The sequence below is a fragment of the Centroberyx gerrardi genome, chromosome 2 (genome assembly GCF_048128805.1).
Source record: "Centroberyx gerrardi isolate f3 chromosome 2, fCenGer3.hap1.cur.20231027, whole genome shotgun sequence".
NCBI lineage: Eukaryota > Metazoa > Chordata > Actinopteri > Beryciformes > Berycidae > Centroberyx > Centroberyx gerrardi.
The window spans coordinates 19,774,229-19,798,152 of record NC_135998.1 but is presented as its reverse complement, the minus strand read 5'-3'; the positions used below and the strand labels follow the sequence as shown (position 1 = coordinate 19,798,152).

Genomic DNA, 23,924 nt, shown 5'->3' with positions numbered 1-23,924 from the left:
ATGCTAGTGCGTTTAGGCTAGCAAGGCTGCTATATTAGCTCAATTCAAGGCAATGCTGTCGGTCTTAAAGGGCATTTATCTCGGTAGAGTTTGCTTGCTAGTATAAAGAAATGCAGCATTTGTGTGTTTTGCAGTAACTGCAATATATAAGGTTAAAGCTGCATATGTAACATAAAAATGACTGTTATGACTGTTAATATTTCATTTTAAGTTAAATATGCTTACCTATAGCACTCTATCAGAGGTTGTCACTAAGCTAACAGGTTAAAAAGGTGATATTTCATGATTGGAATATAAACTGATTTATTTTCAGTCAGAGGTTAATAATACATGATTTTCGTTTTGTTGAATATTGTAAGGCTATAGTGCAATAAGCTTATCATCAGAATGTGAAAAGATGGTAATGCTTTTATTTTTGTTTCCTTTTGTAGCTCTTACGGTGTGTTCAAGGGGTGTTCACGGTTTTCATGGAGCTACAGTGTCGTCTATTTGCTCAAAAATAAACACCTTGTGAACCATCAGTTTAAGAGTTAGACCATCATTCAGCCGGGGATGCTACAGATATTGTAAGTGTTTCAGAAGGCTTCGCTTAAAATAGTCAAAGAGCCAAGATGTCACCCTATCAGCAGCACCCAATAATACCTTGTTTCAGGGTTATTTTTCAGGTAGAGGCACAGGCTCTTCAACTGACTTCAACTGACACTGTGATGTTTCACTTCTCAGCGGTTGTGTTTCTCTGGCAATGTGGGCTTTGCCTCTCTCCCTTTGCTGCCTGTAATGGAAACCAGCAGGGGTGCAGCCCAGCTCTGCAGCAGTGGCAGTGTCTCTCTGTCACCCCCAGCCATAATGAACAGGAGCAGGGAAACTCCAGGGGGAGAGGAAGGGAAGGGGCAGCGAAACACATCCACCTGCCCCACATCAACGAACCTGTGCAGGCCAGTGGGTAAATTAACCAGGAATTGTTTGTTTTATTTTTTGTTTTGTGCAAAATGATTGGCAAGCTGAAAATTATATTGTTTATTTACAATGAAAAACATCCGTATACCCCTATGACAGTGCTAGTAGGGAAGCAGCATAGATGAAACCTGTGAAGGTGGCCAGTGTCCAGACTGCATGGTTGGTAGTGTGTTAGTTAAGGAGCTCCTCCCACCTCTCGCGCTCTCTCTCTCTCTTCCCCACGCCGCAGCAGGCTCGTGCTCTGCCTCAGCAGTCCACCTCTGCACAGCACAACAGCAGCATACCCGGTCGGACCTGAACCACCCTGCATCACACACCGCCGGGACTCCTCAACCTGTCGGATGTTGGATACGTAAAGGCACACGGATATCGACATTTGTGGGATTCAAAAGAACAGTCACACGATTGAGTTTTGTTTTTTGGAGAGCTTTGTGTTGCCAGGCAATTGAAAGTCCAAGCAGGTAAGCAGAGTCAATAGATTTGGTCAGGGTAACCTTGGTTATTTAGCCGTGGTTACATTGTAGTAAGCGGTTTTTTTTTTTTTACAGTAGGCTTTCATTCAGTCGATATTGGGTTAAGCTACAATTGTTGCAGTTAAAATGTCTACTGGTTTTATTAATTGTAGGCTAATTGGGTGTATGATAATTCTTGCAATTGTGCCACATTGTGAGGACATTTCATGGCTTTGCCCAAATCAAATTGTCTACAATACCTTAAACCGAACCCGGCCGCAGGCGAGACAAGTGTTGAAATCCTAGATGGTATCAGATCTAAAAATTAACAAGCGAAACACGTGGGCTATTTACGTCGGACCTGTGTTCGAACATATCCTAGTAAAATATGCTGATGGGTGATCCTCGGGCCACATCATGGATTTGAGATTTTTTTTTAAAGTTCACAGGTTTTGGCGGAAATCCCGACATACGGTGGAAACAGAGACTTGTAAATGGCTCTGAACTGAATGAATGGGCATCGTGAATGAGGCAGGCGAGCGAGCAGACGTGACAATTTGCCTCGTACAAGGATATGTATTCAAAGTGAGAGACAACACATTGGGATGGCCTGTTTATCAGACGTGTGGAATATTTACAGTGGTCTAATTATTTTGATTATGATGGACTGGCTTGTTCTCTCGCGCTCTCTCAGTTCAGTTCAATGGGTGTTTTTTGGCACGGGGATCCACAGCCTACTTTGCCGAAACAGAAGGTGACCAGCAACTGAATTACATTACCTTACATTAACTATAGAATAATAACCATCAAATGAGGACAGAATATCTACAGTGATATTTTTCATTCAACATTACAGCCCATTCCATTTCGGGTGATGGAAATCAACAAAGTTTGCAGTTAAAATTGCATGCCATCTCTTCTGTGCGCGCGTGCGTGCGTGCGTGTGTGTGTGTGTGTGTGTGTGGGGGGGGGGGGGGGGGGTCACACGTGTGTTCTTGTTTGCTGGTTTAGGATTCCGAGAATTCAGCAAGTTTGATTGGACTCATTGTTTTGAAATTGTCTCTGCGTTTGCCTCCTTCCGTTTCATATTCCAGAGTTTACAAATTGGCTAAAACATCTTTTGTTTTGCGCAATAGGGCATGAAAGTACAGTTTTATCATCTGTTCAGTGGTGATAAGCCCTCTAACCTCAACCTTAACAACCTTAATTGCTCCTCTTTTGTCTCCGTATCTTTGGGGTTGTCAAACTGTTGCCACTCAGTCTAACATTGTCTCCTGACCGCATTCTTCATTGCATTATAGAAGCCCAGAGCCAACAGCATGTTGTGGTGTTTTCAGGTCAGGTGGTGTCTTCTAGCCACAGTTATGGTCATTACGGTTTTGTTTTTTGTTTTTTGTTTTTTTACAAAGTTGCAATATCTAGAGTAGCCTATTCAGGGTGCAGGTCAGGGGAACTGGATTTAAATTTTTTCTTTTAATTAATCTCAGCCAAACTGAATGACAGCGTTTACTGAGGCATCAAGTCATCAGGCACTATACAGAGACTCTGTATAATTTTCTATTGAACTGTCATGACTGTTAATAGCCATTGTGTGGTGGAGGGTCAACCCACACTGGGACACATGCATGCACCCTCACACCCACACACACACACACACACACACACACACAGTGATACAAGGTGTGATCTCTATCTTAATACTTACTGTTCTAAACGTTCACACCAGTAAGACATATTGAATTGAATTGTTAGTCTGTGGTGTATGGGCAGACAGATGGAGACTGTGACTGGAAGGTTCATTAGGGCTCGTCTCTATTAGGCATCCATCAGGGTGAATTCCACAGCCGGTTTAACAAGACCAACATTGACCCAGTCTACTCATTTTCCTCTGCCCTCATCTGTTTTTCTAGCCTTCTGACTTTTTACACGCTTATGAGACAATTTCCATAGCCGGTCAGTGTTTATTTAAGGCAGGGCTTGAATTTGTGATATGGCTGAAGTCCTGGTGGCTAGCCCCGCTGCGTTTTTACAGGAGGAAGTGAGAAATATTGGACCTTGAGCTGGAGAAGGTGTGGGGAATGTTGACAGTGGGGTCTATCTCTGTTCAAACATGCAGAGCTGAACCTGTCAACAAGAACTAAAATAATCTAAAACTGAGACGCAGTTTAAGACGCTTTCTGTGAGTCTCTTTTAGAGAGTTCAGATAGAGCACAGAAACTTTGGACGTTTCAAACGCACCTCCCACATGTCCAGTTCTGTTGTTGTTGTTGGGTGGCTCCCTGCTGTGAAAGTGGAGCAGCAGCGATCAGTCTGTTCCTGTCAGTTAGTCTTACCTACTAAACACATCATGACAGGGCTCTCTGTATCATTCTCTGGCAAAGAGAATGGTGTGACTGTCTGTCTGTCTATGCTTTGTGATTGCCTGATTTTACCGTTTGTCCTTTCTCCAGAAATGGGCCTAATGTGCTCTCTGTGATCATTCAGCGCCTCATATGACTCACGCACAATGCCATTTGAAGTTAGGCAAGGCTCTGCTTCCCATGTTGTTGCAGGAATGGTTAAACAAACAGTGATCTACTGGGTGTTTTCCAGCCCAAACTGAGTCAGACAGAACAAAGAAAAATGTAAACATGCAGTATCTTTACTAACAGGAAGACTCTTCATTCCTATAGCCTGAGTAGCTCTCAGGGTTGTTTTACTAACAGAATTCCCAAGTTTATTAGTTGATAAATGAATATAGGATTTAATATGAAATAATGAATCACTGTGGCTAATGGAACAGTAATACCATAATAAATTGTATTTAGGCCAATGGAGCACATACAGTATATAGACCCTTGTCCGTTGCCTTAGGTGAGTAACGATTTCACTGTTCATCTTCCTGCTTCCTCTGATGTTTTTTACAGATAATGAGTCTAGGAGGTGGGCTAATGTCACTATGCACCATTTCCAAGGCTTGTTGTAGGGCAATTAGGACTGTGTTAAGAAGATGGGGAGGGACACCCAGATACGAGGAAACAAATGATCTCTCTGAAATGGTGTTGATTTTCTCACCGTCACCCCAGTTAAACAGGACACACAGAGAGGGAGAGGAAGGAGGTATGTGTGTGTCAGTGTGTTTGTGAGAGGAAGGAGGACACACATGGAGAAGGAGGTTTCAGTGTGTGTGTGTGTGTGTGTGTGTGTGGAAAGGGGGGAAGGGAGGTTGTTGTGGGTGTGAGATTCACCCTGGTGAGACTTGCGCCTTTAGACATTCCTGACATTCCGACCTCCGGGATGCTTGAGGCTCCTCAGTCTTCTTCTAGCATGTCGGGGGCTGCAGAGCGCTCCGGAGGGCTTTTATGTTGCTGGGCTCACACAGGCAAGCCTTTGGCTGAGCAGAAACCCCAGACCCTCTAATTTAGGAGCCCATGGGAACAAGAAGCACAGCGCACACAGCGGGTCTTCTTAAGTTACATATGCAGATAACATTCAAACCCTAACTATGAGCTTTGAGGCACTTGTCAACCCTGAGACCATCTTCATTGTCTTCACATTTTCGGGCAGCCCAGCTCTTGCTCAACAAGGCGTTTGAAGCTTTTCTTGTCGTTGTTTTTCATTGTGAAATGTTAAGGCCTCTTGACACTAAATTTAGAAATGGAAGTCAATCCAAGTCAAATGCATCTCAGTTTGGGAATGTAGCCAAAATGAGGAAACACTGGCTCCCCCTCTCTCAGAGAGTTTGATGCTCTGGAAAACATACTGGTAGCTTTTATTATTTGATTGGTATGGCAGTAGAGATGATAAGACAGAGGAAGTCCTTGCTCTTGCCACCTTTTGGCTCTTAACAGGGGCTGTGAAAACCTTTGAACCTGAGTCACAGTTCATACTTAATAACAGCAGTTGGTTATTATTTCATCACAGATTCATGAGAGATCATGTTTATGATACAACCTGTGGGAAAAAAGTAATTGGACTGACTTCAGTGTCTTGTCCAGGTAGAGTGGGATTAGCATTTTGCCTAAGTTGTTGATGTAGCGATGTGAAATGTAAATCCTAGTACATTCATGTGTGGCGTTCCTTCTACCATTGTCTGATTTTGAGCTTGTGCACTGGATCTTTAAAAATATAACTTTAATTTAGTGATTATTCAACTGGATAATTGTCAGAATGATATAGTAGTCCATTATCTATGTAAAATGAACACTACTCCATTCACAATGTATCTCCTCTCTTTTCTCTCTTCTCCACATACTGCCTTGGGGTCAACATCTTGTGACGTCACCACCTTCCTTCGGTCCGCCAGCCATGCCAGTTCATCCCGTATCCTGCAGATCTCCCAGCAGCCACTTCTGACCAATTTAGCAAACCGAAGATGTCAGCGTGCAGTGACTTTGCAGAACACGTGTGGAAACCCGGCTCTTGTAAGAACTGCTTCCACCCACTTAGTGCACACAGGTCCATTGGCGGCAGCCTGGATGGCGGTTTGCCAGCAGTCTGTCTGAGGGCCAGTCTGGGAGGCGATGAAGAAGCTGGAGTAACGGTGCCTTCACCCTACAGCAAGCCAACCATCGCTGTCAAACCCACCATGATGAACCCTGACACCAACGAGTTGATGACTGATGTCAACATGAACATAGAGCAGGTGAGGAGATATAATTATTTGAGTTATTTGTTTGTTTATGTATTGAATTCTCTATTTCCTGCATCATACATACTGTAATTGTTTGTTTCTGTCTGTCTGCAATAATGTCTTGTACGTGTCTTTGTGTGTCAGGAGAACACAAAGAGTCCAGTGGAGCGCGTGGGCCTGAAGAAGCTCTTGGACCTGTCCTCCCTCTACATCGACAGTAATGGCTGCAACAAGGCCCTCAGAGAGGCTGTCTTTCAGAGCCCTGGAAGTCCGGACTCCAAGATGGACTACAACAACTGCCTCTCCCCCGGCCCCCTGGCCCCTTTGTCCCCCACCAGCCTGCCCAAAGACTCCATGATCATCAGCAGCATCTTTGTCACCCAGGAGGAGGGCCGCGGTTCTCAGAGTTTAAAGGGGAATGCCAATGGAGAGACCTACAGGCAGCAGACTAGTACCACCACCACTAGAACCATCAAGAGCACTTATAGCGTAAGTGGTGTTGTGACTAGCAGGGCAAATTACCAGGAGGCCCGTCAGGCATCTGTGGAGATACCTTTGTCTGCGGATATCATCGCTTCCAGTCCTGCCACAGTCCACAGCAATGGTATCAGCACTGGGAGTACTGCTGCTGTTACCATGGAGCCATCCAGCACTTCTCTCACTTCCTCCACCTCAGCCTTAACTTTGGACACCATTACCCACAATCCTCAGCCGTCCTTCCGCTCTGCTCCCTTCCTGTCTGAACCGACCAGTCTATCAGATTCCTCTTGTTCTTATCGTAGCAGTACAGATTCACTTCCAGGGCCAGAGGGGTTGGGAGGAGGGCAAGCCAGTTCGGAGAGCCCCCAAAGCCCACTAGCCATAGCTAGCCCACAGTCAACGCCCCACACTCCCAATGGACAAGGAGACACAGAACCCATTTATGCAGAGAGCACCAAGAAAAAGCGCAGGCCACAGGGCAATGGGGTACAATCACAACCCCAGTCCCAGTCTCCGAACCAGACCCAGAACTCATCCCAGGGCTCTGAGCAGGAGCTTTCAGGAGAGAGCCAGCGGGCCACGATCACCGTCATGGCCGCCCACACAGAGGAGAACAACCGGACGTTCTACCTGAGCAGCCCCGACTCGGCCGTTAGCACCCAATGCCACTTCAGCCCCACAGCCCGCAAAGACCCCAGTAGTCCAGCCTTCCGCTGGCCCAGCCCCAGCCACAGCGCCCCCTCCCTGACCACAGAAACCAGCCTTGCCCCACTTATTCAGCCCAAGCCTCAGTCCAGCCCGCCCATTCCCCCCAAGAGGAACATGCGCTCCCCCAAACTGGGCACCTCCAGCCTCTCACCGTCCACTTCCTCTCCCGTCCCTCTCCCTGACCTCCCCATGCTCGTCCTCATCTCCCCCAGAGAGGGACACTTCAAGCACCATACAGAGAACCACAGTGCAGCCTCCGAACGCTGGCACAAGCCCCACCACCACAGTTCTGGCTGGAACTGTCGCATTGAGGAGGAAGAGGAGGAGGAGGAGAAGGAGCGGAAAGAGGGGGAGATGAAGAAGCAGGCAGCCAACCCGGGGACAACCTCTCGGGTGACGGGCCTGGTCAATGGTGCCGCTGTCTGGAAGGAGGCCAGGGATTGGAGGGCCCACAGCAGCCCCCCTCCGATGACAGAGCCAGGCACGGCCCCCCCGCCTGCCCCCAACAATGGTGCCTGTCAGGGGGAGACTGAGGGCACCGGTGCAGAGGAGGAGGGCAAACATAGCGGCAGCATGCTGGCCAAGCCACCGTTGCTTGCTGGCTCATCGGAGCTGCTGGCGGCAGGGAAGGGAGCTGCCAACCATGAGCCCAATCCACCACCTCCCCCACCTAAGAAACACCACAGGTAAGAATAACCTTGCTCACTCACTCATTTACACATTCAGTTATTAACCTTCATATAGGAAAAAGTAGTGGTAGGTAGGTAGAATGAAGGCGGATGGGGTTTGAGACAGCTACCAAAAAGGCATAAATCCTTTTTTCAAGATCCACCCATTATATTGCATGCCAGTCCAGCGTTTCCACTACATTTATTCAGCAGCGGAGCCCCGTCGCTGCAGGATTTTTAACGCCACTCGTGTGGGATTTCACAATTTGATGAAATGTCATTCACTCAGGCAGAGTTGTTTTCACCCACTTCTATTCCCCACGTAACTGAGGCTGCGCGCCATCCGTGAGGTGAAAATACACACATCCATCATGGGTGCAGAACCGAAATGTCTGAACGCCACGCCACTTGGCTGTTAGGTGGAAAAAAGTGCATCTTTTTCCAAGCCGAGGGTGAAACTAGAGCCACACAGAGTATCAGCTGAAGTTGAATCAGCTGAAGTTGCAGGGAAAGTGACAGCAAAAGGTGGTTTGTGGCTAGATTTCAGTTTACATGAACTTAAAGTATCCTCTAAGGTCGTAAATAGCAAAAGTGGTTTTGTTATCAACTGTCACTTTATTTCTTAGATAGAAAGTTTGCCAGCGAGGCTATCAATATTTTTACCCAACCTTAATCCAATACAGTATTATTTGTATGTTAGGCTACATGTTTCTGTTTCAAAAGTAAAAGTCTTGAGCCAGCAATAAATGTGTACTTAATTAATATGAATTATGTCATCAATTGTCATTTTATTTCTTAATTTCATAGAAATACATTTTTATTTTCATTTTATTTCTTTATTTCAATCCCTCCCTGAAAATTTACGGGGAACACTGACTGCAGTTGTTTAAAATGTGGCTCAAGAGATAGAGCATGACAGAAACGTACATCTGTCCATGTGTAATCTCCAACAGATTGCCTGTGATGCTTTGCTCATTATTGCGTATGATACTCTTATTATGCTAAATGCTAAATAAGTGTAAAGCACAGAGAATACATTAGCCTTCTGGTGAGGAAGGGCTATGATTTCTTCAGTAATTGAATTTTAAAGACAACTCTTACAAAATCAAGTCAAATGGCGGTTTTATTGCACACAGTTGCTGTAACATACTTGCCTACCTCAGATGCAAGTCCTTTGTAAGTTGGTCAAGGCATTATGCATTCAGCCCACATGTGAACTGTCCATAGTGGCACATACTTGCGTGCTTGTGCCGCATACTCCTACCTGTGACTTACATTAGCATTAATGATAGTGTATTTCAGCCGTGACAATGCAGTTTCATTACGTTACATAATTTAACACTTCCATCACCCTCTTAGTTCTCTGCTCTCTGATAGGACAGACTATAGTCTTGGTGCTACTCATGGAATGTAAGCTATAGTATATTGACTGGGACTGTGCGTGTGTGCACATGCATGCAGCGGTTCCCTGCTTATTGCAGCCATTTATATGTGAACCCTACTGTGCCCTCTCCTTTCATAGCATGATTATTCAGCCTTGAATCAGCCTCCATTCTAGTGCCTTGTGATCATTCAAACTGTTCCGGCATATTCCTCAATGCATTCCCTGTTCTATTCATGGTAGTAATGTGACTTTTTCAATTCTCATTAACACAGAAAATGGGTCTGTTAAATAGCCCCCTGCTGTGTCACGTTGCTGTAAATTTGTTTTGGCTGCCACACAATAGACAGAACTGTAAAAAGACAGGCCTTGTCCTATTGATATTGTCACACAAAGAGAAAACTGTCTCTGTAGGCGTTAAGATGCATCTTTGGGCAATGTGGTATTAATCATATTTGCATTGTTTGTACTCTTGTGCATGTCATTATTAATGTTTATTTATTATGGCTTAAATGCATGTAATATTATCTAATTACGTCCAATGACAGGATATGCAGAATGATAATGTTTTACCATCGTTGCAGACTGATTATTGTGACCTACTCTAAACTTTACATGGGTTTGCTTGCCTTCATAGCCATTTAACAGCAATAACATTTGCACACATACTTTAACGTGCGTCTGCATTACGCTAAGAATACATTCTGCCGTCTGAGTCACCTACCCAAAGCAGAAAGAGAGAAGAGGCCTTGTGTTGCAGTTATTAGAGCATCAAGTGATCTCCCCAAAATAAACCTTACTTTGTCTGGAGCAGCGTGATTAGGTGTAAGACAGGACTATGACTTCCTCAAGACTTCACTGAGCAGATGTTCTTCACTTGAGCATCTTGAGCTGCTATAGTCAGCAAAAACCTAGCTGGAACGTTGTCCTGTCCAGAAACCAGCACTTTTTTCTGAGACACTTTCCCAAAACATGTCTAAAGCACATAGTATAAGCTACATCTATACATGTGATATTCTTTCAGATGACACAGTTCAAGTACTTTTTTGAATTGTGATTAGGTAGATCTCTGAATCTAAAACCGACTCTCTTCTCTCTTTTGGCAACTCAGTTGTGGTGATACGTGAAACACCCAAATGAAACCAATTTTCACCATCAGCACTCTGTTTGCTGCCAGTCAGTAGCAAGATAACGCCTATTGCTGATCACATTTCAGGGACCCTTATGTTTGTGGTAATTCTAGTACGGACCCACCTCTCTCCTGTTATGACATTGCCACCATTCTGCACTGATAAAAATACACCTTGTTGAGACACATGTGGGAACACGCCTCAAGCCAACCAGCGACCACCATTGCTTTCTGGTGTTCCAAGTTTATCAGCGGGTTTAGTGTGTTTACACAACAAGTGTCCCTAGTCACCGCTCGCATATGGGAAACACAGGCAGTACACTAAAGGGAAACAAATCTTGTTGCAAAGCAATAAAAACTTACTTCAAGGACAGATTTGTTACTTACAGCAAATAGCAATCTTGTGTATGGAATGAATTGAAAACGTTAACAAAACACACACACGCACACAACTACGGGTACATGCACCCTGTGAAGCAGCATTTTGATGTGCTGAATCATTTAAGAGCCACAGATGGTTTGGAAAATCTGCCTTTCTCCTATGGGCACGATCAGAGCTTTTGATCACAGTGGAACACACTAAATCTGACATCTTGAACCTTTCTTTTATCCCTATAGCAACCTAAGTCAACCTCCACATCATGTTGTGGCTCAGCCTACGAGGTGTGTGTGTGTCCGTGTGTGTTTGTGTGTGTGTGTCTCTGTGTGTGCATGCGCCTGTGTCATGCACAATATGAGTGTGTATGTACTCTTACAGGATAGGCGTGTCAACTGGTCAGTGAAGGTTGCTCGGAGGAGGGGCTTTACGGAACAGATTGTTGCCCCTGGCAACTCCCAAACTGTCCCAGGCCGGCAGTCAGTTGCCACCAGTAGAATTAGAATTTATAGAACAAGCATGTTCTTTCAAACCCATTGGAAAATCTGCCTTTTGCACTCTATAAACTATGGTGCCAAGATGTGCTGCCCCTCCTTCCGCAGAGCTATCCTGCTCTGCAACAGAGAACAGATAGCATCTTGTTGCTGTCTGACAGAGCAAAAGCTGCTCTGAAGTGAACTGGCAGGTAGTTAAATGTGTATGAGCGGATGCTATATATGAGATATGGGTATTTTAATTTCGTGCATTAACGGGTGCTGTTGCTTTTCCTGCTGAGAGAGACTTTAAATACACATATGACTCGTGTGGAGCCAGGCTTGTGTTACTAGACATGGTAGGGCTTTAGAGAGCCACCGGTCTGATCCAGGGGCATTTTGTGCCCGCCAGCCGGACAAGGACCTCCACCTCTCCAATATGAGGTAGGCACCTGATGGCAACTTTCTTTTATCACACGTTTCCTCAGTAAGAGTCTTTGTGAAATTTATGAGCAATCTGTCATCTTAAGTTTGCAGGTTAAAGGGGTATTTGTATTATATCACATTTTAACTTCTAGAGTTGTGAACTAAAATGATAATGTTCGTGTTCACAACTTTAAAAAAGCTCAGGGAACTGGTGGCAGAGTTCGTGTGAGTGTCATGTGACGCCAGAATTGTATAGATTCCTCAATAAAAGAAGCCCTGAATGAGAGTCAGGAAGTAACTCTTGTGGAAATTTGATCCGCCTGGCCCTGATCGACCACAACACCACGGCAGGTTAGCGTAGGCCTCGGCTTTCACTGTCACACCTCTATCTGGAGCTGGCTAGCCATACCTCAGAGGTGACTAGGGAAGGCGTGATGACAGATGGAGGGCGGCCAGCCTTCTCTCTCTCTTTCTTTATCTAACTCTTTCACACTCTGCCTTTTGTTCTCTTTCTCATCTCTTCCTACCCAGAGTTTGCTCATTCCTTTATATACGCACCACCCTCCTAGTCTGAGGGAGAAATATAGGAGGTAGTGGAAACAAAGGTGAGGAGCATGAGAAGCGAAGTAGCTTATGGATTGAGAGAATTAAATAAAAGCAGAAAAACAGAGAGGAGCAATGAAATGAAATCTATAGAATGTGACGAGGTGCAAAGCCTGAGGAGGGAGGTGCAATGAGTAAGGGGAGGAGATAGCTGACTGAAGTAGATAACGAGGTAGAGACAAGGATTCCTGTCGAACATTAATAAATCTTGGCTTCAAAGGCATGGTTTATATGACTACAGCCATAATAACCATCCTGTTACAGAAACAATGGGTGCCATTCTCCTCTAGTCTGCGATACAGATGTCTGTCTGCATTATATTGTAACATATATGACTGTCCAGAAAGTCTGACCCAGCCTGATTTCTTACCTAACTCTGGAACCACCATGGAAAAATCCCTGAATCCTAACAAATGAGGATGTTTAGGGCAAGTCAAAGCATTGGCGTATAATGCATGTAGAGGAGAGCCAGTGCCTCATAAACACAGTGCGGTACAACCTAGTTTATAAAAAAAAAACCTCAAGACTGTAGAGTAAGATTTTCAGTGGAAATGTTTTAGTTTGATGAAATTCCAGCGGACAGGGAGTGAGTACGGGCCAGAGTTTTGAAAGCCAGTAACCTCAGCACCTAGTGAAGAAATTGTTGAGTCACTGGTATCGATCAAACCCCCTACAGATACATTATGGTCATTTTGTGCTAATTGAATGTAGTGGCAAGCATCTCAGCCAATAGACTTCTATTGCATGTTCTGTTAGTTGTCAACATTAATTGTGTTGGTTGTAGGAAGGTTACAGTATTTTATTTTATCACTCTTAATGCTTCTATTACCAGGTTAGACCTTGAATGGTTCTCATAAAAAAGATGTTAGTTCTTATCTCTTCTTCACGGAAAGTCGTGGCAGCTTATATGTCTGTCTGTCTGTGTCTGTGTGTGTGTTCATAAGTCTACAATGTACATACTTAGTCACCTAGACATCATAGTTCTATAGACTCCCCAATAAAAGATGAGTGAGGAAGTGAAACCAATCCTGGAGGGAACCCGATCCACAACAACAACACGGCAGTTTAGTGCGGGTCTCAGCTTACACCGTCACACCACTATCTGCAGCTAGTTAGCCGTACCGCCAAGCCCATCCCTATTTAAACTCCCCAAGCTCGTCTCACTCTGCTTTATTAATACCACACACATGTCATGATAGCATGTGTGTCAACAGATCCAATATGCTCCTTAGCATGCTTGTTTACATTCTAAATCTGGGTTGCTGCAAGTTGCCAGGCTCCGATTGGCACTGTTTGTTTGGGTAGATGTGCCTCAGACATGTCTGAATACAAACCTTGTCTGACAGGTTTGCTTGGTCGATCATATAGTGGGACGACATCTCACTTGCACTTTGACTTTGTTTTTAGCCAATGAATGGCTGTTATCTTTTATTTTCTATCATTTATTAATAACTGTTTAGACTAAAACTACAGTTTTAGCCAAGTACAACAATAAAATCCTGATGAATAAAGTTTTATGTCATGACCTAGACATGTACATGCACTTGATGAGTTACTGTATGGGTTTTGGAATTGTACGTTCAGTTAAAATCATCATTCATTTTAATATTGAATGTGTGACGTGCTTGTCTTTTCCTATGGGAACATGCAGGCCTAATCTGGCCCAGGTCTTTCTTGCATGCCCTTGTTCAGAGGGCTCAGTCAGCCGTGCACATCTTCCCATTAGCCCAGGACATAAGCAGTGAGGTTGACATTCCTTCACCAGTGAAGAAATTGAGGAAAATCTAATGTTTTGGATACAAATCTGAGAGATCTAGAGCGAGACAGAAGCACACATGCACACACAAAGACTCACACAATCTCTGTGCCCATTACCATTCTGCTCTGCCTCTGCATTTCCACTGCCTTTCATCACAGCCCCTTTGTCTGTAAAACGATAGAGGATCCTTTAGCTAGCTGCCCATAGAGGAACCCCCCCCCCCCCCCTTGTCTCTTCCATTGCTCTCCTCCTTTTCTCCTCTTCATTTGTTTGTTCTGCTGATTTATGGTGGGATTGAAGTCAGGGGCCAGCAGATAAATGGATAGAGCAGTCATTTTGTGATAGAGGAGAGGAAAGAGAGATGAAGGGATGGGATGGACCCATGCTCCTCTGAATCATTAGCTGGTATAATGAGGCAACTGAATGGCTGTCACTCAGCCTAATTGGTCACCTTGATTAGAAAAGCTACTCCAGGGAAGCACAGTCATTTTCATTGGGATTATAAGGGGCTGCCATAGCAACCAGGCAAACAGAATATGGAAGAATTCAAACGTATCTGCTCAGAGCAAAGCCTCTGCCAGGTAGATAAGGGGAATTATCATTTTCTGAATGTGGGGCAGATAAGATACAGAGGCAATTTTTCTGGCTTGAGAAGACAAAATCAGAAATGAGAAAAACCTGCTGTGTCTGATGGATTCTTATCATCTCCTAAAATTACTTTTTTTGTATATGCTTGTTTTGTATTTGAAAGTTTGTGTATGCTGCACTGTTGTGGCTATATTTCAACACTGAATCAGGGAAGTGTGCCTCTCGAACAAAGAAGTGAAACTACTCTTGACTGGAGTTGCTTTTTCATTCAAAATCAATGGGCTTATTAGAGACAGGTTGTGCCAATAAGTAAAGCATCAACTGGAAGTGAGTGGTTGTACCTGTACAAACAGAGGCCATAGAAACATAAAAATACTCAAGCCCTGCAGCAAAACTGACAGACTAACCACCTGGTGACACCACACTTATTAGGCTAGTTCCCCGATGGGATATTATGGGAAAGATTTTGACTGTTGATATGTTTTGAAGAGGCAGGTGCCTATCAATTGTTTTGTGAAATGATCACTCTACTCCTACCTCTAAAAGGAAACTGGCTGGTTGCTAATGCTATATTATGTTTATTATATATTTTTATCATTGTTTGCTTGTTAAATATCTCCAGTTGATTACAATAGTCCTCTGTTAATTTTTATTGTCTGGCGTGCCTCTTCAGTGAATTTCCTATATGCAATGAAATTAGTGGGAAGCAGACAGACAAGACCAACTGACTCATTTAACTAGAAACACATGCTGAGAAGTTCAGGCACATGCACAGGCAACCACCGGCCAACCAAAAAGAAACGGTTAGGCAGAAAGGAATGCAGGTAGACACGCAGGACAGAAACAAAACGCATACAACACAGACAGAACAAATGTGTGTTTGTGTTAACACATTGTTTGTCTCATTGTATTCTGTAATCCCCTTTCCGTTTCTCTTCCCTTTGCAGACTGTGTGGTAAGATGAGCGGCAGCAACATGGAGCTGGACCGCTGTAGCCAACAAGGGTCAGTAGAGAGCCTTACCCAGTCTCTGCGGGGCCTGGGCAGTGCCAGCCTGCCCACCGCCTCCACCGACAGCCTGACTGCTGACACTGGTAAGTACAGTACAGTACCACTCAGGTTCTAAGTACTCACTTAGGTTGGGATATGTTAGGTTATGTTATGTTGGGTTAGGTTAGGTTAGGTTAGGTTAGGTTAGGTTAGGTTAGGTTAGGTTAGGTTAGATTAAGGGCATTCAATAAGACGTCTGTAGCGCAGGTCAACCCACTCCACTGACACCAAGGATTATCTCTGATGCATTGTAATGTAGCCAAAGGAGGATGAGCAATTAAAAACTTGAAACTTGCAATTAAGTGAGATAATGGGTAGGTGCTACATTTTAGTTTATCTACAGCCTTCACTGATAGTGCAAATGGGTACAACAGGGCTTTATCTGATACCTGTTGAGTGATACTGCACAGCAGTATGAGATCTAATATGAATGAATCTCAAATATTAGGTCAGAGCTGCTTTTTGCAAAGCCTGGTAAGTGGCACTCTGCCAATGATGTGCATAAGTTGATGGAATGCAATTTGTTTAGAAGACTGCCTACCAGTTATGATAAGTATCATCTATGAATCAATGGAAGTTAGTTGTCTTGCTCTTCGGAGGAACAAAACAACCTGCTTGGTCATGTTTAGCTATGAGGAAGCATTTGTCCACAGTGAAACTGAGTAAGAACAATGAAAAGAGGAAAGAGATTGCAGAGAGGTTTTGTAGCAGCAGATGTCCTCTGTCAACTCCTTCTCTTCCTCTTTCACTAAGTGCATATGTATCTTATCTGCTGTATCTTTTGACAAAAACAGACAAGGCTGGATTTTGTTTTCACAAATTTAAGATGAAATTTTGTAGAAATTCAGATCTGTACAGTTACACCAAAATTGAGGAATATGGTTTAGAAGGAGTGGCATCTGACACTCTGTCCTTGGCTGTCATCCTTTACATGTCAGTTTCAAACCTCTGTGGCGCTCAGACGTTTGTAATTGCTGTAACTTCCTGGGAAATGTCGTTTGAAGAGATAATTATGGACTCTGATAACGAGGGAAAAAGGGCTTGGCTACATCCTACAGAGTACTTTTTTCTTTACGGTCTTTCCCTCCGTGAAAGCAGCTATTTTAGTCAACACCACACAATTATCTCAGTATCTGTCTCATCTAATGCAATGTCAAGTTTCAACTCTGAGTCTTTAATTCAATAATTCATCATAATTGGATGGAAGATGTTTTTAGTGTCACCTTGAACGTTGGATTATGGAAATTTTCAACTGTCTTGTGAGGCAACGAGGTATGTGTTTGTGTTAGCTAGGAAGCTAACCAGTAGGCAGTGATAGGATCGGTGTAGGAAGTATGTGGAATTGGCCACTGTCACCCAGGAATATGTAGTTTATGTACTGTTAGTTTATGGGAAATTAAGTCACAAGGACACTTAGATACAAAACATCCATTCTGTGAAGCAGCAGAGGCTGCTGGACTCTGTATTCCTCAGTGTTTCTGTCTGCCTGTCTTTTTTTTCCTGTGTCTATCTGTCTGCCTGCTGTCATCTGATTATATTCAAGACTTCTACTAACTATCGTAGAGTCTCTGAAAGTTTGAGCTGTATATTTGCGCTTTTGTCGACTGGAGTATTTACTTTCCTTTTTAATAGATATTCCAATTGTTTCATGAAATACTTAATTCTTATGTCAGAAAGTTTGTTTCAGAACATTGATAAGTTGATGTCTGACTGGAATCTTGATCATTACTTCTCAGGTTCTCGGGATGCAACACGGATGGCTTGTACCTCTCCATTTCCCAGAAGTCCGATGGCCTCGACTCCAGGGTCTCCTCGCCCAGACCCATTCAGCAACATAAGCAACCAGCCGCCGCCACTCCCAGAGAAGAAGATGGTCAACCGCACCGTGTCTGCCCCCGACAGCGCAAACGGAAAACCCTTCGTTCGAGCCTACCCCCGCCTCCCATTCACTGGCTCGGAGAGCAACGTGTGTCGACCTGGTGATGGCAGCTCCCGGTCCAGTTTACCGTCCAGCCCTGTGGACCCACGGCCGCTTTTCTCTTCCAACGAGTCTCTGGAGCGTTGCCATGCCCCGCTGAGCCGGCCGTCACGCTCCCGGACCCTGGACGAGCCACTGAAGGGTCGCGGGCGTCTGGGAGTCCACTGCCGAGGCAGCGTGACCTGCTCCTCTTCCCCACAGCTCAGTGTGCCCTTCTCAGCCTCAGAACCGGGTGCGGCACCCAGCTTGGGCTCCAGCCTGCAGCTCCAGACCCTGCTGAGTAACATCGACAGCAGGGAGGGAGTCTACTCCAAACTCGGAGGCCTATACGCTGAGTCTCTGCGGCGCCTCGCTCTGAAATGTGAAGACCACTTCACTCGCTCCCAGAGGAACCCGCTTAGGTTCGAGGAGAGCAACTGGTCTCTGTTCAAGCTCACCTGTAACAAGCCCAGCTGCAATGCGGGAGATGCTGTGTACTATTCTGCTGCCTGCGCCTCAGACCCCAGCAACTCCTACGCTGTTAAGGTAATTTCCAAAATCTGGGCCTAATTTGTTATACATTATACATTATACAAGTATTTTGTATAATGAGATTTGGCCGATGTGTGCTTGATATAACTATGTTCACTTCCAGGACACCAGAATGCTGAAGAGCACTGTCCTTAATATTACATCTGAAAAGCTACATTACTATCAATCAATGTTTTATGCAGCTGAAATATTTAATAGATTTTTGTCAGGGACAGAATGGGCCTTTGTAGTATTATTATTTCAAACCTGACCTGCAGATACTTCAAGAAAGCCTATGATAATGTGCTTTGATATGAGGCAGTCACTCTATGGATATAGCCTTGTGTTTGAACATTATTGTGAGTACAGACGGCCAAAACTCTCTGGAATTCTAAACAAGTGCGGCTTGTGTGTTTGGCTCTTAGCTGCAGATCGTGTTTACGTTCTGTCTCCACTCCAGGTTGTTGTCGAGCGAGCCGGCCACTCGCGGCTCATCAGTCAAGGTCGTCTTTACTGTTGTTTAAGAATAAGGTGCACAGTGGGTGTAGTAAGTCGGACCCTTTAACAAGGAATTTGACTGTTCTAAGACGGAAAGAGCAGAGGAGAAGCGGGTTGGTGGTCTTGTTTGTTTCTCAGACGACAGATGTGAAGGTCTCGCCACAGCAGAAACCTTCAGGGCATGTACTGTAAACAACCAGGAGGAAGGGTGTGCATTCAGTCTCGCTGACCTTTGTCCCAAAGTCATTAGTGCTGTGCAAAGCAGCAGCTTTGTATGTGTGGTGTTGCAGCCCGGGTGCCCACACTGTTGCTTAATGTCTCAAGGCCCATTAATCTTTACATGCCAGGCAGGATTTACAGTCAGACAAACCCCTGTTGTCAAGGCCTACACACACACACACACACACACACACACAATACACATCATGTAGTATGAAATCATCTAGCTCAAATATTAATCATCAGGCTACAATTTGAAGTCAGAATTAGTCATTGTTATAGTTGTGTGTGTGCGTGCACACTGTGTAGCTGTGTTTGCCAAGTATGACATTGTTTGATTTCTTACACATATTAGGAAAAAATCATTCAGACTTCCAGGCAGCCAATAAGACCACAAGTCCACCAGTGTGCTGCTGACTGAAACATGAACGGCATGAACGTAGAATTTAATCCATTTCCTCACAAAGTAGAGATTACATTTACAAATCCAATCCCAAAACAGAATGAGAACAGAACAGAGCAGAAATACTGAAATGTCTGTGGAGGCGTGTGTGTGTGTGTGTATGTGTGTGTGTGTGTGTGTGTGTGTTTGATATATACAAATTATGAATCACTGTTGGGTTAAAATGTGTGGATTCCACTGGAAGATTTGATTCACAGTGGTTTTGATTCTCCCATTGCCTGAAAGAGAATTTCAAGCCTTGAGAGGCGGTTGTAGGTTACTTGAACACAAATTGAACCCAGTCCTGGAATCTAAATGACCCACTAGGAGAGGATCCTTCTCTTTTTCAAATGCTTTTCAGTTGAGGATTAGGCTTAAACCTGCATCCAGGAAACTGGCTTTGACTGAATGAGAGTAGGAATTGAATTGGAATTGACCTTGGAACCTTACTAACAAGAATTCCTTTCTTCTGTCTCTTGCCTCCCTCTCTCCCTGTCTCTGTGTCACTGGATTTCTTCACGCTCCCCCTCTGCCCCTTTCTCCCTCCCTCCTCCTTTGCTTCATCCCCTCCTCCCTGCGCCCTTCGTCTTTGTCCCTCTGCAGATCTGTAAGAGTCCGTCCGTGGAGGCCAAACAGGGCCATCTGTACGGCCTGTCAGTGCAGCAGAGTATGCCTCCCCACTTTAACCTGCAGCAGGACTGTGGCCACTTCATCGCTTGTGTCCCCCAGAGCATGTTGCCCTCCGATGAAGTCTCCCTGCCCACCACACCGGCCTCGTCGAAGCCTCAGCCCTCCGCTCCTGTCCCGAGCCAGCAGGCAGACCGAGAGCGGGTGGTGGTCATCACCCGCGAGGTCCCTCAGCAGAGCGCAGCAGACTTTGTGCGGGAGTGGGAGGCGTTTCATAAGGCCCAGCCAGAAGTCTATGAGCGCCGCGTATGCTTCCTGCTCCTGCAGCTATGCAACGGCCTGGAGCACTTGAAGGAGTATGGGGTCACGCACCGCGACCTCTGCCTAGAAAACCTACTGATGGTGCCTCACCGCCGGCCGCTGGTGGCACAAGCCCAACTGCTTTCTCAAAACCCCCAACAGACCGCCAATGACAGCAGCACCAGTAACGGTTCGGGCGCTGCAGACAGTCAGCGTCACCTCCCCCGGCTCCTCATCAGCAACTTTGCCAAGGCCAAGCGGCGCTCCTCAGAGGACGCTGCCTCGACCAGTGTTGACCCACGCATCAAGCGCGACCACGCCAGGTTGGCGCCTGAGATCGTCTCAGCAGCCCAATATCGCAAATTCGATGAGTTCCAGACGGGCATCTTGATCTATGAGCTCCTCCACCAGCCCAACCCATTTGAGGTGAGTCCGGCGCTGAGGGAGCAAGACTACTGCTGTGAGGACCTGCCCCCCATCCCCGCCGTCTCTCTTTACTCAACTGGCCTGCAGAGGCTGGCCCAGCTGCTGCTCCAACCCGACCCCATCAAGCGCATCCACATCCAGGAGGCCAAGCGCGTGCTGCAGAGCCTCCTCTGGGGCCCCAGGAAGGACCTGATGGAGCAGCAGTGGGAGAGGCACGGGCAGGGGGGGGGCTTCGTCGAGGGATCCCGACACGAGGGCCTCCTCAACTGGCTGGACGTTAAGCGGGCCCTGCTGATGATGAAGTTCGCCGAGCGTTCGCTGGAGCCGGAGAGGAACGCTGAGCTGGAGGACTGGCTGTGCTGTCAGTACTTTTCCTCGGCTCACCCTCTGTCTCTCTGCCATACGGCCGAACTGCTCTACTCGCTCAAGTGATGATTTACTGAGGTGCTTCGAGGGTTGAAAGTGTGTCTGAGTGGTGCCGATGTAATGTGTGTATTTGTGGATGTGTGTATGAGAGAGACCAGTAATGACAATGTTAATGTCTGGACACTATGGATGGGTCCTCATCCTAAGAGGCTGAACTCCTGAACAGGAGATAATGTGAACCTGCCTGCCTGTCTGTTTGTGCTACTGCTACATGCATGAGAGCCATGCATCAACCGTGCCGTCCACTCCGTCCCTTTTACACAAGCAGTACACTGCTGCAGACTGCTAACTTGACAAATAAATGACCTGCTAAAACTCAGCTGTGGAATATAGATGTTCATATAACGTATGGACAAATTCACAAAGATATTCACATACAAACGAGAATCACTTTGTGCCATTGATGCTGACAAATATACTGTATACACAATGTGGAATATGAGCAGTTTTGATAGTAGGACACTTGCCAAGCCTTCATGGTTGACACTGTATTGTGTGTATTTATCAAATACCGACAAGACATTTTACCCACTGAGAACAGGCTTACGGTGCATAATGTACTTAATCATTCTTTAAATGTCAAGCAGCTCAACAAAATAATGCTGTATTGTATCTAATTGTGCAGCTAACTTTAACTTTTCGGATAACTAAATAAAAACATGGGGTCACAAGCAGGCTTACACTACTGCACCATTTCCATGATCCATTTTTTAACGGGCACATACAGCAGTACTACATACTGTGTGAACAACAGAAATTAAGCTGATCTTAAAACAAATCCACATGTTGGAAAAAGTTGCAGGATGATGCCTACATAACTGTACTTGTGGAATATTAATCAGGGCAACCATCTCTAAGTCAGTGTTGTCTCACAAGCCTTGATAGGCGGTGTTGCATAATAAATAAACCTAGTATAAATTAATCATAAGCCGTGCTGTCTAATGCAACTTAATATTTGATTGGATTGACAAAACAATTGGCAACATTAGCTACTACAGTACGGTTATGGCCCAATTTCCCCTTACATTTCCCTTAAAACTTTTGTTAATATTATTTGAATGTTTTGACTCATGTCACAGTGCCTTTTGTTCTCTGTATGTTACAGTGACTCAGAACCCAAATGTAAATGTTAATATTCCTTCCTCCTACATATATATATATTTGTGAAACTGGCCTTTCACGGAATGTTCTGGAAACAGACAGAACTTTGTACAGAGATTTGTAGATGATATGGAAAGAAAATGAGCCCAAGCAGGTCTTAAAAAGCCATGGATATGAGCAGTAGTAAAAGTAAGTATTTATGATATCTAACCATTTGTTATCCTGTAGTAGTCACTGGAATGTCTTTGTTTATTTTCATGTGTAGTTTGTCAACTTATTTGTTTTTGGAGTGGCAGCAGGTAAGCCTGTTGTCCGCCTCCCACAGCCCATACAGGCTGCTGAAAAAGCTTCAAATTATGAGCTTTTTATCTCCAATAAAGAATTTCCTAACAGAGCCGAAAGCTGCAAGAATTTAACAGTCCACATGCTGGTGTTTGTCAACAACTGGTGTTTATGGTGTTGAGAAGAAAACATCATGGTCTGATCTCACAACTAATACATTATCGATTCAAATTATTTTGTGTGAGCCTCACCTATTTGCATCTATCAATAAACTGTGCATATATTTTCTCACAGTATTACGCGTGTTCCAATCTTTTTTTGTAGGTCACTGCACACTGATCACAGATCTTATAAAACAAATACAATTACATTATTACTGTATGTATCCCTGTGCTAACAGTGCTCAAAAACTTTGGGCTATTTGCATTGTCAGTAACAACAGCTGAGAGCTTTGCTTAAAGTGAAACTATGCACTGAAGTAAGTTTTTAACAAATATACATCACTTGACTATGGTGAAATACATCAATCTTAGTCACAATCTTAACATTTTTGAGCAAATGTTACCTACGTACTGAAATCTACCCAGTGCACAGTGCAGTGTATGTATTTACTAGGACTTCTGTCTTAATACACACGACACGACAAACTGTAAAATGGTGCTCCCACTTTAACTTTAGATGAGAAAGGGATGGTCCGATGCCCAACCACCACTCCTGCACTTTGCGTTTAATGGGCCGTACCCCTTCACACAGACACTCATGCTCCCCATTCCTAATTTATCACTTTACATCTTTAAAATTGTGCATTACATGGAGAAACGCTGAAATCGGGGACCACAATGCCTGTTAGGCTTTAAAATGTGGATGGAGTGCAACACATTCTCTGAAGTACATGGATCATGTAAGGCATATCTGTAAAATGAATCTGTTGATACTCGTCTCCAGGCCTGACTAGTACAGCAGAGAGCATGGAGGCATTCTTCTGCATTTCCGTTTCTTCTACCGTATTTGCCAACTCAGCATTTCCATTGTCTGAAAGGACAGTGAATGCAAGACTGTGCGACATCTAACTTCCAAGACTTTTTTGTAGTTGCGGCGTCAGGGCCAGGAACCCTATAACAACCAGCAAAATCCATTAGTGGCGCTAGCATCGGGCAACACGGGGAAATCCTCTACAGGGAAATACATTTCAGTTGAACACTCTTGAAGACTTGTAGAAAATGTCTTGTAGAAATAGGAGCTACTATGTAACTGATTTAGACTTTTGATATGAATAAGATGCTTTGTTTTGTCCAAAACAATCAAGGTATGTGAGCGACTGTAGTTCCTTATGTTTGGATGATACCTAGTTATGTTATTTTCTAACTGAAAGAAACAGTCAGAGGCATGAGAGTGCTGTAAACATTCCAGTCAGGTAACCAGGAGAAGCATCTGTGAGAGAGGGAGAATGTGTG

At 44.7% G+C, this 23,924-nt stretch overlaps 1 protein-coding gene across 1 annotated transcript; it reads left to right on the top strand.

Moving 5' to 3' along the window:
• Positions 1–884: 884 nt before the first annotated feature.
• On the top strand, positions 885–22,758 carry prag1 (PEAK1 related, kinase-activating pseudokinase 1). Its single transcript, XM_071896772.2, has 7 exons — positions 885–943; positions 1,187–1,418; positions 5,695–6,033; positions 6,166–7,895; positions 15,560–15,705; positions 17,398–18,164; positions 19,912–22,758. The coding sequence occupies exons 3-7, from the start codon at positions 5,764–5,766 to the stop codon at positions 21,091–21,093; spliced, it is 4,095 nt and encodes a 1,364-aa protein (XP_071752873.2). The 5' UTR covers positions 885–943; positions 1,187–1,418; positions 5,695–5,763; the 3' UTR covers positions 21,094–22,758.
• Positions 22,759–23,924: the final 1,166 nt, after the last annotated feature.